This window comes from Polyodon spathula, chromosome 6 (assembly GCF_017654505.1).
Source record: "Polyodon spathula isolate WHYD16114869_AA chromosome 6, ASM1765450v1, whole genome shotgun sequence".
Classification (NCBI taxonomy): Eukaryota; Metazoa; Chordata; class Actinopteri; order Acipenseriformes; family Polyodontidae; genus Polyodon; species Polyodon spathula.
This window is the reverse complement of record NC_054539.1, coordinates 52,568,295-52,585,302: the sequence shown is the minus strand read 5'-3', so window position 1 is coordinate 52,585,302 and position 17,008 is coordinate 52,568,295. Positions and strand designations below refer to the sequence as shown.

General features: G+C 34.6%; 1 protein-coding gene across 1 annotated transcript; it reads right to left on the bottom strand.

Moving 5' to 3' along the window:
* gckr (glucokinase (hexokinase 4) regulator) lies at positions 1-16,305 on the bottom strand. Its single transcript, XM_041253129.1, has 19 exons — positions 16,157-16,305; positions 13,976-14,131; positions 11,561-11,629; positions 10,747-10,815; positions 10,041-10,114; positions 9,892-9,958; positions 9,036-9,089; positions 8,513-8,607; positions 7,924-8,029; positions 7,265-7,383; positions 7,035-7,133; positions 6,084-6,181; positions 5,550-5,626; positions 5,240-5,336; positions 3,362-3,459; positions 2,916-2,999; positions 1,176-1,325; positions 563-697; positions 1-344 (listed from the first exon to the last, which is right to left on the bottom strand). Exons 1-19 carry the CDS (start codon positions 16,226-16,228, stop codon positions 171-173), a joined length of 1,893 nt encoding a protein of 630 aa, XP_041109063.1. The 5' UTR covers positions 16,229-16,305; the 3' UTR covers positions 1-170.
* Between the last annotated feature and the right edge of the window lie 703 nt (positions 16,306-17,008).

Here is a 17,008-nt window from a genome sequence, read left to right as displayed (position 1 = left end):
CACACACACACAAAAAAAAGATGATTGGATGATTTAGAAAAATATTTAAAATACCATCACAGAAACTAAGAAACTGCAAATGTGATCAAAATGTTATTTTGTGCTACTTGCTGTTGATAGCTTTTCTTAGCCTAATACAAAGCTTATGCTACACTCTTTTTTCATTATCCTCATTCATTTTCCTTGCCTCTGTGCATTTCATTCTGGTCTGCTGTTCGTTTTCTTCCCGGCGCAGTCAGGAAGCGATCAATGGTTTCTCGTACTAGGGGCTTGTCCTGTATCGTAGACATGGCTTCTGCTACTGAGCAATTCCGAGTCAAGAGTACTACTGCTGTGGGCACCACCTACAAAATACATTGACATGGATTGAATGACTTTGAATATTCCCAAGATGACGACTCTTCAAATATAAATACACAAAATATGTTTTTTAAATTTCCAAACATTAGTTTTCATGGTAATGTTAAATGAGTTGAATGTTTGATTGTAGGTTATAAAGTTCTTCCAGGTCACCCCTCCGTTATCAAACAATATACTATCCAAGGGTTTTTATTGGTCTTACTTTGAACTTTGTGGCAGCTAGTGTGGTGTGAGTAGAGATCTCTACATTTCTTATTTCATCACTCAGGTCATCAGTCTCATATATTGACTTCAGCAGGGCCTCCTGGCACATGATGGAGGAGCGACTTGTGAATCTCTGGAAAAGGGAAAATATAGGTACAGTGTATACTAAAACAATAAATATACCTTAAAGGCACTCCAGGTTGTATTTCTTCCTTATTTTTAAGTTTCCCCCAGTAGCTATCTGCTTGTATATATATATATATATTATATATTATATATATATATATATATATTATATATATATATATATATATGCCATATTATAAGAAATGCTATTGGAGAAAACATGCGATTCTTTTTTTGTTGGTTTTTGACGCTTGGAATGGGGAAAACATGATTGGACTTGATCTTGTTTTCTTTTTCAAGTAAACAGTTTTTACTTCCCATATCAATGAAAGGGCTGCCAATTTAAATTATGATATTAATAAATAGAAGCGATCTTGATGTGCTTTGTTTTTTGATTCCCAATATGTAGTGTGCAGACACAAGGTGTGAAAATTTGGAATCACGTATACTACGCAGGTGCTTGTGGGCCTCTTTAACAAGATTACCTGGAGAATAGCTACTGCCCTTCTGAACAGTTTGCTGTTGCTGACTTTCAGATCTATCATGTGGTTGAAGTAAATTTTTCCCTTCAAGATGTGACCACCAGTGCTGATGGCATTCAGGATCCACTTAGTGCTCAGTTCCCTCTGAAACTTCTATGTGAGGGAAGCAAAAGAGAAAAGGTATTACATGAACGTAGATTTAATTCCTGCATGCAAGTAGTCATTTCAACAAGTAAAAAAATACTGGAAAAATATTGTAATGAAAGGAGGCAACATCCATTTAAACCCTAATCTACAACTTTAAGGATCAACTTGTTATCAGTATAAATATCACTGTTTTCTAAATTGATTTATTGTTGTTCTTCATTAACTTTGTATTTTTCCTATCATGCACTTTGTATATCATTTCTGTTTTAGTCATCATGCCATTGTTACTTTTTATTCACAAGGATTACATCACCCTGTGGCCTCAAAATAGTTTTCTACCTTAGTACAGCAGGCTACACCAAAGTGTAACTATTAAGCCTGAGACAGACAGGCGCGGCGCGACACCGCTGTCCATTTTAAATGGTGAGATACTGCTAGCTTGCACACAGGAGCAGGACGCTCTACTTGACTTACTTCTTACAGTATAGAAACACTGAATGGCCCAGTACAGTAACTGTCAATACCACCCCGTAGGTTATGTACTGGAATATAATGTACATTATGGCCAAAAGTTTTGCATCACCTAGTACAATATTAGAATGCAGACATAATTAAAAAAAATAATTAAAAAATCATGCAAACTACGAAACTATAACATGGTATCTCAAAAGTCTACCAGAAACTACAATAGTGGTACAGTGTTTCATGTTAGATTTCGAAATGTCACATTTTTCACTTTTTGGAAAACTACAAAGCAGTCTGTAATTTCAATATGTCGACGTAAAATTATTAATTGTATAGTGTATGGTGCAAAACTTTTGGCCAGATCTGTAATGCCCCCCATATAATCTACTAAATAAAAACACTGATTTGTTTTTCAGTGGTGTTTTTCTATGATCTATATGCAGGTGTATGAAATGAACAATCAGCTTAGCAAAGAAACATACAATATGTTGCTGACAGCAAGTAGCCTAGTACTAAAGTGTTAGAAAATGTATAATTTTACAGCCAATTATTTAATAATAATAGTAGTGAAGTACATAAATAATTTATAAAGGCAACACAGGATAACAGTATCAAATTGGCTACAGGAAGGATGCTTATCAGCGGCAATGTATAAAATACTGGCTTGCCTGTCCTTGTATGAAATACAGGAGGGATCAAACACTTCAGGGTGCTTGGACACCTCTGTAGACAACAGTTTTATTCATGATTTTTCCTGCCAAGCAAATGTTGTCAGCACCGCCATAAAAATCACTCTGGATTCTATTTGAGTGGTACCACCATTTCAACACCATATGAAAGCAATGGTAGCGATACAGTCGGCAAAATGCCTTGCGTGCCGCGCCACACCTGTCTGTCTCAGGCTCTACCCTGCAACACTCAGACCAGTGTAGAAATAGGAAATACATCACTATCAGTAAGAAATACAGGACCACATAAAGTGTGGTATTTCGTATATCCACTGGGGGCAGTGCTGTATCTATCTGTATATCCCTGGGTAAAATTATATGCTTGCTATAAATAGCATAGACCTAATGATTCCACACAGCCATTCAAGTGTAAAGCTATAAATCTACAAATAAAATAATCTACCTGTAGAAAAAATCCTTCATATTCGAAGAATACAATGGGCCATGTCATACTCATAACAGATGCAAAGGTTTTCTTGATGTTAGCCTGAAAGATGAAATATACCTTAATTAACTACAACAGTAGAATATATGTATATAAAAATAATAATAATAATAATAATAATAATAATAATAATAATAATAATAATAATAATAATAAAAATATACATGAAACTGTATGTAATACAGCTATAATTCCATCTTGGGCCTAAGCTAATAGATTTATTTTTCAAATTATAGAAAAGGTGATGCATACAAATAAAAAACACCTTGTCTAAGGTAAATTCTTGCTAAATTAATACTGCTTGTTGTTGTTGTTGTTTTTTAAGGTACATGTGTTATTTAGCGCCTCAACGAGATTTTTCTCTGTCTTGCTAAACTAAAATCTTAAGTAGATATAATACCTACAGAAACATACTGCCCTGTGGTTACATGGGAGATGGCATAAAGATTTGGTGTTTTGTCCTTTACTTGGTTTGCCAGCTTTTCAATTTCCAGGAGGTCATCTGAAACAATACACGTAAGAAAACAATGTTAGGAGGCGCTCCAATTCGCAAACTAAGACACATCCCTGATCCCAGATATCTTGAGCTTGTATGAATTTAGAAATCTGCTGGCATCAGTTAGACAGCCCTGATCTAGATTATTTATTTTAAAGACATGCAACTGTAAGAAACTATTTCAGCAATACAGTTGCTCTTAAAAGTATTCACCCACCTTGGACTTTTACACATTTTACTGTGTTACAACATGGAATCAAAATGGATTTAATTAGGAGTTTTTGCCACTGATCAACACAAAAAAGTGAAAAATAAAATCTACAAATTGTTCTAAATTTATTACAAATATAAAACAGAAAATAATTGATTGCATAAGTATTCACCCCCTTTGCTATGACACACCTAAATAAGCTATGGTGCCACCAATTGTCTTTAGAAGTCACATAATTAGTTGAATGGAGGCCACCTGTGTGCAATTAAGGTGTTTCACATCATTTCATGTTAAATACACCTGTCTCTGGGAGGTCTCACAGTTGGCTAGTACATTTCCTAACAAAAACTACATCATGAATAAGAAGGAACATTCAAAGCAAATCCAGAATAAGGTTCTTCAAAATCACCAATCAGGGGTAGGATATAAGAACATTTCCAAGGCATTGAATATCCCCCAGAGCACAGTAAAGTCCATTATTAAGACATGGAGAGAATATGGCAAAACTGTGAATCTGTCTAGAATAGGCCATCCTCAAAAACTGAGTATCCGGGCGAGAAGAGCACTAGTCAGGGAAGCCACCAAGAGGCCTATGGCAACTCTAAAGGAGTTACAGTCTTCCCTGGCTGAGCTGGGAGTCACTGTGCATACGGCAACAATAGCCCGGATGCTTCACAAAGCTGGCATTTATGGGAGAGTGGCAAAAAGAAAGCCATTGTTGAAAAAAACTCACATTAAATCTCAGCTACAGTTTGCCAGGAGGCATGTTGGAGAATCTGAGACCAAGTGGAAGAAGATTCTATGGTATGATGAGACCAAAATAGAGCCTTTTGGCCTCAACACTAAGCACTATGTTTGGTGCAAGCCTAGCACCGCACATCATCCTGAGAACACCATCCCTACCTTGAAGCATGGTGGTGGCAGCATATAGTGACTCAAGGGGGTAAATACTTATGATGACTTAAGCTGATCTTAATACTAGGACTAGTTCAATCACAATTTTAATGTAAAGCAAAAAAGATTTGATTTCAGATAGGGGTTGTAGTTGATATTTGTAGTCTCTTTTTACTTTATCTTATTCAAATAAGAATAAATACAATGCAAATTACGCAGTAAAGGAACTATCCTGGCCACTGGACATAATAGTGTTTTCAACAGTCTCTTTTGATTTTTGATTCTGTCAATTGAGAAACTGTTTTTGTAGGGTAAATAAATCTGAGAATGGGTGTTTGTTTGTTGTTATGTGGTTGCAAGTTCATTCAAGTCGCCAAAATCATTAAAAGACACACAGCTTCTGTTTAATTACTGCGTCAAACTGAACATTGTGCATCTACTGCTTCCATTGGGTGGGACCCTGACAAGCCCTGCCAAAGCAAATTCATGCCTTTTTGTCTGCTGTAATATCAAAACTGGTACAGTTTTGTAAGCATGATACTGATCTAGTGACAAAATGTGAAAAAGTGCAGCTATAAACCTAACATTTTGCTTTTTGTGGAGTCATGTTTTATATACTGGTACACTTTATGTATGTGGCATTTGCAACTCTCATTTATTAAAAAACATCTTAGCACCAACCATCTAGTGTAAATATGAAGACTACTGTATCATTCTCTGTAACATCTGGCAAGACGTTCTTCATAAAATCTTCATGGGAGATTTCAAATACTGGCCCCTAGAAATACAACAGTAATTGATTTACATTAATTTCAAAGTGCAGAGATTATTGTAGAGAACAGTATATTACAGTGTATTGTATTAAATTCCAGAACTTATATAAATAAATTAAATAATCAAACACGGGAATACCCTTAAAATCATACTTGTTTGTGTGTGTTTACATACCAAATGTGTCTCTTTACTGGTTTGAGAATTCTTATCAACCTACTTGTGATGTTAAGTCTCCTTCTTTATTCTCCATTTCTTTGTATCCTTTGTTTATGAATCCACGGACATCACTAAAATCTAAAACAGTAAAACAGATATATGTTTAACAGTACTCCATAGATCACTTACACCATTATACACATTGATTCATAGGTCTCTAGCCAGTTACACTAATTACAACACATTCTGCTGTACAATACATTACTGTTCAATTATGCAGTTATATGTTTTCATATTCTGAAATACATACTTTTCATAACAAGCTTCTACTGTATGGTACTATTTACAGAACTGTGACAGATTTCTGTAGTTTACATTACAACATGATATAAAGTTAATTTGCTCATCGTCAATGTTTTTCCCCCCAAGGGTGTCCTGCTTCTCTTTTTACAGCTAGTGATCAGATCCATGGACATTCTGTATCTTTAACAAAATAACCATCAAACCCATTTTATAAACACACAGGAACAAATAATCTGTGTATGTTTTGGCAGGACAAGACTCTGTCCTCCTGATAGACAAACAATGTGATTACCTGTTCCGAATGTTGGCACACATTCACTGGCGTCAATGATTCCCATCACTCCTAGGGTCTGCCAACCCATGTAGTATATCCGGCCCATTTTTTCCAAGCTGAAAAGAAAACATGAAAAAGCTAAAGATTGGTGATTCTATATAGTATGGAAAGTATGCTAAATGTAATAGAGAGTGTCAATTTAAATTAAAATCAGGGCTTGTATTCATTTTTCTTTTGGCTTCCAAGCAACAGTCAGAAGTACCCCATTGTAGATTGTGGAATCTGAAGTCAAATAGCTCCTCTTCCATGTGCTGAAAGGGTTTAACAAACCTGCCCTTTTGGTTTGGCACGTTACTGAAAAAAGTAACTTATCCGTTTCTTCAGAAAAAAAGATAATCTAATGTCCTACTTAATAAAAAGTAACTGTAATATTATTACTCCCATTAAAAATATAGCACGTTATATAACAATGTTGTTGATTAAAGTAAGGCGTTATCTAAGTAATGCATTATCCCAAACTCTGAAAGTGTTTTTATAATCTGGTTAACAACCACATATTTTGGAATTGTTTACCCTGCGGCATAGCAACTTGGCATCTGATTTATCTCAGAAGCTACGAAAAGTTGGGTACAATTCTTACTTCATGAAAGACCTCCAAAAATACTGCAAACAATGATGATGTTAACGCTGTGTTTTTTCCTATATATACTTGCAAAAATGTTCAACCTACAAGCCAAATGAAACTTTAGCCAGTTATTATAAAAACCTTTCTATAAGTCTATTTTCTAGGTATTTTTAGGGAGTCCTAAAAAGGGGGAGTGACTTATACACCGGTTTGACCTATAGGCTTTTTCCTGAAAAAGGGGGAGGGACTTATACACAGGTGCGACTTATACACTGTTTTTTACGGTAGATTATTACTGTATTTTTAACTACACTGCTATAGCAGCAATATAGACAAAAGCCTACCTTGCACCTGCTTGCTTTACAATCGCAGCTATCATTTTACCCTGGGAGTAAGTGATTTTGTGAACCTTTTCATAGGTTTTCATCCAGCCCAGCAGATTCCTGTAAAATACGAATGCAGATATTTTTCAAGGAATGGCAACAGAAATTGCAAAACACTTATTCTAACTGCTGTAGTTTTTGTAGAAAACAGAGGTAAAATACAATTACCTCTGGCAAAATTCAATACTTACTTAGCTGTAAGCTCTTTGTTGTTGGATGTAGCCGTGTGGGCAGCCAGAAGCAGACTCTCCAAGATGATTTTGGTTGCACTTCCTCCTTTCATACGCGAGGAGCCGCTGATGCCTTCAGGCTGGAAGATACAACTAATATACATAAATTCATATGCATGTACTGTAGGATGTCACTTATTTGTAAAACAAATGTCATCTTGTGCAGTTTGGGTGAGAGGACAGCAGCAAAACAAATGTATCTTTTGTGCCATATGTTTGATGCAAAGGAGAATATCTGTACACAGAATAGGTCAGAATTTTTACAATTCCTTAACTGTTTTGTTTTTTATTTCTCATATAGTACTTTTTATAATACAAATGCAACTTGGGTTGAGGGTGTGATATCAGCAATTGTTTCTTGTCTGTATTGTAAAAAGCTCTGATATAGACCAAAAGAATATACATGGCTGTTTATTTGAAAAGTGCTAACAAGGGATGCTGTCTACTTGGATGACAGTGTGCTTAGTTTATTATGTCACATCCCAGGGTCTGCTGAAAATTCAATACGCAATAACTTGGCAAAGCCTAGAAAATCTAAAACTACAGACAGCCATGTGGTAAATTCTAAAAAGCAAAATAGATTACATAAATGCAATTATTGAGAAACAATTAGTACCTACTCCAACTGCAGGGTTCAGGATGAAAGCTCTGCGGGTCTTTTGAACTTCCTCCATTTTTTCAGCTACTTGGCGGAAAGTTAGGTGCCAATCTTCAATGATCTCATTCCTATTGAAATATTTATAAACATGGGGAACAAACAAGAAATGCAATCATTCAATATCCAGCTGCCAATCAATTCAACATATTGGTATCTCATTATCGATCTTCGGGCCACAATAGTTAAAGGTTCTAAGAAGTAGTACAGTATTACACAATTCTAAAAAGTTGTGTATCCTTTCTCCCTCCTATATGCTTGTTTTAGTATGCATGCATTCAATAAAAAACAATTATCTGAAATAGTCTCTTCATTATTTATAAACTAAAGCAATAATAACTTAATTAAATACATTAATATATGATGAGACTTAAACAATAACTACAGGAATGAACAAGGAGATAATAGCCACAGATTTTATACCAGCAAGATTACTTTCTCTACTACACCAGCTGCATCCCATAGTTATTTAAGTGATGCTTAAGCAGGACCAATTATCTGGTGATGGGTTGCTATGATAGTCTCAGTGACAGTTTTTTTTATCTTGACTTTACCTTGCCATGTTCACAGGATTGAAGCCAACTAAAACTGGTGTGAAGACATCTAGATTTTTCAGGCAGAAATCTAGTTGACCAGCAATGAAAGGAGCCTTAGAAATTTAAAAAATAAATAACAGTATATTTTCAATGCTCCATGATTTCATACAATTACATAGAAAGTTAGGTTCAGTAGAGTAAACATTTAAATGTAAAATACTGTCTTTTTGGTGTATAAATCTAATCTACTATTGTATGTCCATTGTAGGTTTGTAAGCTTAAGTCACAGTATTTCAAAATTCATTACAACAAGGATTGTCTTCTGTTCATTTGTCAAAGTAATAATACATTAAATGTGTTATGAATACCAAAAAGGCTATCAAAATACACTGCTGTATATTAATATTATTATACAGTGTAGCACCATACTCTTCTCCCCACTTAGGGGCTGAAAATAATATTTTACACCACTATATAAAAGAACAGTGAATTTTTTAATAAATAAATACATATATAAATAAATAAATAATTCAGTTCCTACCGATAGCCCACATGAAATTCCAATAAAGATAACTTTCTTTTTCCCTGCGCAAACCTTCAAAAAAAGGCAGAATTTTGCTTATTATTATTTGCTTATTCAAGATAAACATTTTTTCTGCTATAAATCACACAGAAAATAGCTTTACATTTAATTTATTAAGAGATCTGCAGGTACATTTGTGCCTGTAAGTAACCTGATATTTAACAATTATTTTCTTTCAGTCCAAGGCTGCTCAAAATAGCTTGCTGTATACAGATAAATCTCACACGAACAATGGTACTTAGTTCATATTTAACAGTATTAATGTTTACTTTTGTTTACTAGTTTTAATATCATCACTCTTTGGTTAAGCAGTGTAACTGAAAGCTACTTAGAAATGCATGTTAAATGTGCGTCAACTGAAATTGAAAGAAAAAAACTGTGAATCTTTAATAGCTCATTACAGAAACACAACAGCAGCCTGGACTGTGATAAAGGTATTACAATAAACTATCATAGTTAAAGCCAAAACTTTACAACTTTTATGACTGAAAGTACTGTATTTTGATATTAATATCAATCAAACTGATTGCTATTTTTTTGTGCCATGTTGAGCAAACCAGCTGTATGCCAATAATGAGCTCCTTATTTCAGTCTTCCTGCCTGCATGCAAAATATAATGTAACAGAAACCCAGATCAGTAAAGAATGAAAAGAATGAAATTGGAGTTGTCATGGCGCTTTCTTTTATTTTACATAACATTTGCACCTGCATATACAGGAATGGTGCTCTCCACATTGAATTATATGTTCTTGTGCATTGTACATAGCATTGAAATTGCAAACACTGTACAGTACATTAATATTTACTTTCTCACCCTCTCTAATGCTTCAACACCTAGATGGGGATTGTCTTCAGGTGCCTCTTGGGAGGTCAGAATTGCCCTGAAATGAAATGAAATGTCTTGCTAAAGCAACAAAAATCAAGCTGAGTGTTTTGAAGTGTTTATAATGGTATTATACATACTTATCTCCTCCTGCAATGATGTAGTCATAACTTTGATTTTTGTGCAGTCCCTTGAGCAGTTTGTTAAATGAAGTCTAAATGTACAAAAATACATGCTGGTGTTATTTTCATTAGAATACGTTGTTCATATTGTCATACACTGTTTAATTTTATATGATGTTAATTACTTACTAGGGGGAAACAAAAACATACTATAGTTGAATCATATTGTATTGTATCCTGACACCCAATCAAACATACACTTATTTTAAGATGTTTGTAAGATAGCACATTGGTTGAGAATAGTTTTCTTTAAAAAAAAAAAAAAAGTATTGAGAATAACCGTTTTGAGAAGTTTTAAAAAAGCAACAATGCACCCATAGTTACCAAGAAATAAGCAATTTGTATATTTCATTTAGAGGCTTGTAAGTAGTCTTACTGTTTTCTTTTTAGTTATAGAATTGTAATTGTTTTATTTTTATTTACACTGTGTTTAGATTTTTAATAATTGCATTTGTAACAATGCAAATGTTTTTTTTTTTTTTTTTAATTAACTCATTTGACCATCTGCAAACAAAATAATGGATTTCAATGCAATCATGTTGGATGAGCTCACATATGTTCTTAATAAGGTTAATGCAGAGTTAAAAAAATACAGTCACCATCACACACGGTGTCCACTACATGTGTTGAACAAAATAGTACCGTAACAGGAGAAAACTCGTACCGCAAGAAGGAAAGCTAATCTTCCTGAGGTTCCACATCCACTGAGGATAATGAGGCTGTGTTCTGGATCCTGGAAGAAAATTAGTCTGTTGGTGGATCAAATGTAATGGTGAACGATTCAAACAGTTTTAAATACACTTTCAAATACAAATGTGCCCGTTTTACTGATTGAAGCTTTCTTGCAAATGCGTACTTTGAAACCAAGAAAACACTAGTGAGAAAGATTTGTATAAAAAAAAAACTTGAATTCCCTTGAATGTTCCAGGTGACAAGCAGAAAACAGGTAAATGTTTTGGTTTGTTTAGAAACATTGCATTTAACAAAAAGTGTCTATTGAGACGGGACGTATGAGGATTATGATATAATACATATATTAGCTCAAATAGGCAGCTGCTCTATATAGTAGGCATGTACCATACTATATATTCATTAATTTAAAGTCATCTATCTTACGTGTATTATTGCCTGGTACACCTGTTCTTTGCTGAATTGTTTATGTCAGTGTTTGTTTGTTTATGTCACACATGTTTTATAACAGCAATTCAACAGTGTGAAAGTGCCTCATAAAACATTTTGCACTATATGAACTGAATTTGTTGTTTATACCTTTTCTAAAAATAATTAAAAAAAAAGAAATTTGTAGATCACAACATTTCTGTTTGAAAAACTCCAATTAGGTAAGCTAATTGACTTTTATATTCTTTGGCAAAGTTTTCAGTTCAATAAAAAAAAAAAAAAATGAATGTCAATATCCACCACAATGCTGGTAAAAAAAAAAAGAAAGAAAAGCAAAGTAAACAAGGTAGCTGTAGGACCTTTAAAATTTCTTCCACTTTCTTGGCTACATCCATCATAGTTTGAAGTACAGATGCACTGTAGAGCCTCTGTGAACACAAGATAAGAAATCAATATCTTGTTATATGTTAACAATACAAAGGTGTTTTGTGTTATTAGTCCAGTTTAGTATTTATCCTGCATACATTTGACATTTGCAGCAAACCTAGATAGAGACATGGTAACAAATTGCCCTATGGAGTGAACTGGAAACTGTTTTTATTCAGAACTATTCCTTCATACCGCAAGCAGGTCAGTTTTTCTGTCTGTCTTCCTAGAGAGGGAGACAGTTGTCTTCTAGTTCACTCTATGCATTCTCTAGTTACAAATACTATGTGACAAATTTGTATTTCACTCATCTGCATATTTTGAAAACATGTAAGAAAATTAATTTATGAACAAGAGGGGGCCATTCGTCCCATGTAAGCTTGCCTGGTTTCAAGTGGTTGATTGATCTCATAACTTTGTCAAGTTGCATCTTAAGGGATTCAAATGATTCTGCCTCAACAACATGATTAGGTAGCCCATTGTATACCTTCACTTCCCTATGTAAAGAAATGTCTCTCTACCTCTGTCCTTTTTCCACTTCCAGCTGGGGTCCACTGGTTTCTGTACTGCACTTTAAGTATTGATTCAGATTAACTATGTCAGCTCTTTTGAAGATATGAAGATTATATCTCCCCTAAATATTCTAGGCAAAATAGATTCAGTTCTTTCAGATTATCTTTGTAGCTCAGTCATTTAAGAGCTGGTGTTAGTCTTGTTGCTGTTTGGACTCTTTCCAGGGCCACAATGCCCCTTTGGTTCTGTAGTGACCAGAACTGCACAACATACTCTAAGTGATGTCCCATCAGTGCATTTTCCAACCTCCTTGGATTAGTACTGCACGCTAGAGCCTTGCTACCCAACCCGAGCCCGGGGGGACCCGACAATAGGTGTCAGGTTCGGGTCGGGTGTAGTTTGTATAATTACAGTTCGGGCTTGGGTCGGGTCGGGTCGGGTCGGGTCAGTGTGTTATCAGTGTGGATTATGGTGTTAACCTGCTTCACGATTTTTGAAAAACCACTCGCCATGCACCATAGGTTCTTTGAGAAACTGCCTCTCTTAATATCATCTCACAAGCCCGATTATTGTCACGTTTTGTGCAGCCTGTCAAATGTTGTATGGGCAGTCTTAACTGGATACAGTTAAATTACAAAACACCAACATCACCAAATTTGAACAGTCAGTATTATACAAGTGCAACGCCTAATTGATAGCTCTCATCAGTCGACAATTCATGCCTTTCCTAGATAATGACACAAACTGTTTAATTCCAGTTAATGTGTAACCAATGCAAAGAACCATTGTATATACAACCACTGTATATACAGTATTAAAACACTGCTCTGTAATTCACGTTAGTTTCCTTTATTTTTTTCTCGCACTCGTAATGTGCGGTGCTCATAGGCAAATATGAAACTTGGTTTATATCATGACCCGCTTTATATAACGGATTATGCCTGCATGGCAATCATGATAAAGTGGGTCCATAGGTAAATAGGCTGATGGAGTAAAAAAAAAAAAAAAAATATATATATATATATATATATATATATATATATATATATATATATATATATATATATATATATATAAAATGGGTAGCAGTGGAACGTTCTGTTGCTGGAAAGGGTACTTCTAAATCTGTAAGAATTCTGTAATTGTTGTATTCAGCAATATGACAGCAAAAAGATGGGAAATTCATCTCTGCAGCGGCTCACTGAAAAGGAATGCATTCGTCTTGTAGCTGTTTTAAAAGCCATAGTTGTGGTGTAATGTTTGTTGTTGAACATTAATTTAGCGGTTTGACATGATATAGACCTGTCCAAAATGAGTATGCAAATTTGTAAGAGCATCTTCTGTGTCGCTATTTATGGTAGCAAAGTTTTGCCATGTTTCTGCTCAGATTTCTATGATAACTGATAAAATAATGCTGGTTACATATTAAGCATCTTTAACTATATTGCACATATGGTTATGTAGTTACAATGCAATAACATGCTTAATTACAAAATGAAACATGTTGGCAGTTATTTATTTGTTATTACACTGTACTGACAATGTGATTACTATGTAACCACAGTTGCAATTACACTGTAGTTACCTAATTACTTGAAAAATACAGTTTGAGAACACTATAAAATGGCTTATATCAGAGGCTGCCATGTGGAACCCTAGCTTTTTGCTTGACAGAATGTTTGTTCATATGGTAGCTTTGTGTGAACTGCAGGACTGACAGTATCTTAATGCTGCTTGTCCTTGAAAGGATCCATAAGTAAAACTGCAATTCAAAGGTTTGTAGTTGTCCACCATGGCATGTGGGGAGAAGCTAACCTGAGTCTCAAAGGTCATACCTTGTAGTTTACAAGTGTATCATCCTCCTCCTGAAATATTTCAGCATCACATTCCTTTAGCAGGTGGACAATCTGGAGAGGATCAGCTTTGTCTATTTCCCTTGTAATGGGGTTAGATTTCTCAGTGACAGGGAGAGCAGCTTCATAACCTGCAAGCTGAAGGATAAAATCAAAGATGAGAATGAAGAGTGGGTTATGTGGCCATGTTTCATTAGAGCTGGCATATAATTTCTGTTTTGTGGTCTATTGCCAGGAATTCAGAAAAATTTAAAAGTAAAAGCATCTTGGAGAACTTGTTTGAGGGCATGTTCACAGACATTTACAGTATTACACACATTTGATTAAGGTTTTTATAGGAAAACTGTGACCTTGAAAAATAGGGCAAAGTCTCTCATTGTTGATATATATATATTTTTTTTTAAACCATAACACACTGCAGACAATTTATTCCCCCCAAATCGGTTTAAAAAATCTAATCTCGGAATTGTATATCAATTTAATTCTAGTATATTTGTATTTTATTTTTAATATTTAAATGTACCTCTTACTGAATTTGTAAAGTTTAAAAGATTAAGCAAAGGGGTAAAATACAGTTTTCATACATAAATATGTTGATAGATGAATAGGTTCCAGATAACACATATTCCATGATTTCAGGTTACAAAATGAAAACTACAAGCATCTGAAAATGTTTGCAGTTTGACACACCTGTATCAGTCCCTCCTGCTGGCTTGCCAATGGCAGAGCCAGCTTCTGAAATGTATTTTTGATTGTCTGATCAATTGTTTTCAAAAAAAGTATGGATTAAATGTTAAAACAGATTGCCATACCAGTAATTATGTCACCTTCTTTATATCGAAAATAGAAATGTTGATATCAAAAATTCTAATTTTTTATATTAGTAATTGCATTTTTTATATAAAAAGTGTATACAAATGAAAGGCCGGGAAAAAAACAAACAAAAAAACATATAAAAAATGCATACTAATGAACATCCAGTCAAAACTGTTGATATAAAAAATATATACTAATTAGATAACCACATGTGGCCTGTACTTCCCTTTGAAAGTATTATACACCAAGATACTCAACTCCGCTAATTTTCTATGGGGACTTCCGCCTCGCTGAATGCAAAGGGTTTTGGGATACAAAGAGAGCTCAGGAGAAGTTTTTCTATTGAGAGTCAATGGAGCGGTGTTGGATTGAACTGCTTTGAACTGATTTTATTGGTGTTTACTACCCCAGTAAATAAAGCATTTTGCTACATGTAAATATGATACTGCAATCACAAAATGTTTTTACATAGCACTAGAAAACCTGTGATCTTAACTGTACATGTGCAGATGAAAGACTGTGTTCCGGAAGGTGAATTTTTCTTATCAGTTACATTATCTCATCATTCACCAGGTTAATATATGTCTTTTGTAGAGCCTAGGCAACAGTCAAACAGACTTCAAAAGTTTTTAAAAAATGTAAACACTGAAAATCAACCCAATCCAACCTTTCCCCATAGACACTCAATAGAATAAACCCAGAGCTCTCACAAGCAGACTGGATGTTCATAGGTATGCATTTTTGATATCAAAATAAAAGGTTATATTTTTTAGATCAAAAACTCTATTTTTGATATCAACAATTCTATATTTGATATAAAAAAAATATATATATTATTGATATCAGCAACAGAATTGCTGATATGAGAAATTGAAGATTAAATGTTAAAAGGCTAACGGCATGGACGGGCCTATATAACTGCTGTGCTGGAGCTAGAGTGCTGAGGAACCTGTTGTACCTTAGCGATACTGTGGGACTACAATCCCTGGCAAAAGCTGGATTTTCCAGTAAGTTCATCTGTTCTATACACTGTTTTTACACACAGTAAATGCAGATTGGACAGATTATAATTCCTTGTTGTATGCTCTACTACACTCACACCGAAGAAAGTAAATACTTTTATTTTTTCAGGAATTTAAGAAGCTAAATCTTTTTTTTTTCTAATCAAAATTATTGTTTTATACCCCTTAACATTTTCACTGCAGATAGATATATAGGTATCTGAAACAGCTGTATGTTATTTGTTTCATATCTTCTATTTAAATTTTTGCAATAAATGCAATAAAAATGTGGCAGCTTACAGCAACAGGCACAACTCACTCCTGGATAAACGCAAACAACACTCACCTCCCACTTGCCTGTGTCTGGTGTCTCCATGATATGCTTTTGCTTCTGTGACACAAACAATGTATTTTTCATTTAAAATACATCCTATTAAAGCATCCAAGACCAAGGTGAAATTAATATGAGACTTCAGTCTCACAGCTGAAGCAAACATGAGCCACTTCCATACAGTGGTTGGAATTATTTATGTAAAAAGATAAGGTCTGCACAGCAATTATTAATCTATACTGTTAAATTTTAAACTGCTCACTGTTGTAATCTCCTCAACTGCCATATGCTGTACAGTAACCGCACAGGGAGGTTTACAGAAGTAATGCTGAAGTCTGTTTTGGTGCTGCTTATAGGGACAGATAACCCAGAGCTGATGTAAATCAAAGATCTCACACTTTTTATGTTAAATCAGACTAGGTCAAGCTGGTTCAGTGATTAAATTGACTTACTACAGCATTATGCAGAGTTTTAAATTATTTGCATACTCAGCTGAAAATTTTAGAAGTTTCTTACTTCACTCATAGCAGGTACATAAAACCCAGGCACATTTTACTCTGCACGTGACGTGATTGTTCCATCCTTGTGTCTAAATACAAATATGCATTTTAAATCACTTGTGCTACATAACCTTCATTATACCCTTGCACCAATAAATACACCAGCAATAGCACGCCACATACAACATATAACACAAAAATACGTACAGAGGTAGAGCACCTTGCCACAGACATATACATGTTTGTGCTCTGAAAACGATTGATATACTGTTTTAGTAAATTTACACACAACCCCTTGATGAAATATGTAAACAATAACCCTCGACAGAGTGTGCAGTGATATCTTACTGAGTGCATTGTGGGGCAC

What these genes read in the sequence shown, in the direction of transcription:
- gckr (XM_041253129.1), bottom strand. Translation starts at nt 16,228, where the DNA reads ATGAAAAATACATTGTTTGTGTCACAGAAGCAAAAGCATATCATGGAG. An exon ending in TCCTGAACCCTGCAGTTGGA is followed by an intron (nt 7,384 to 7,923) that starts GTAGGTACTAAT and finishes TGTATCTTCCAG; the next exon opens with CCTGAAGGCATCAGCGGCTC. An exon ending in CCACAGGGCAGTATGTTTCT is followed by an intron (nt 3,000 to 3,361) that starts GTAGGTATTATA and finishes TTCATCTTTCAG; the next exon opens with GCTAACATCAAGAAAACCTT.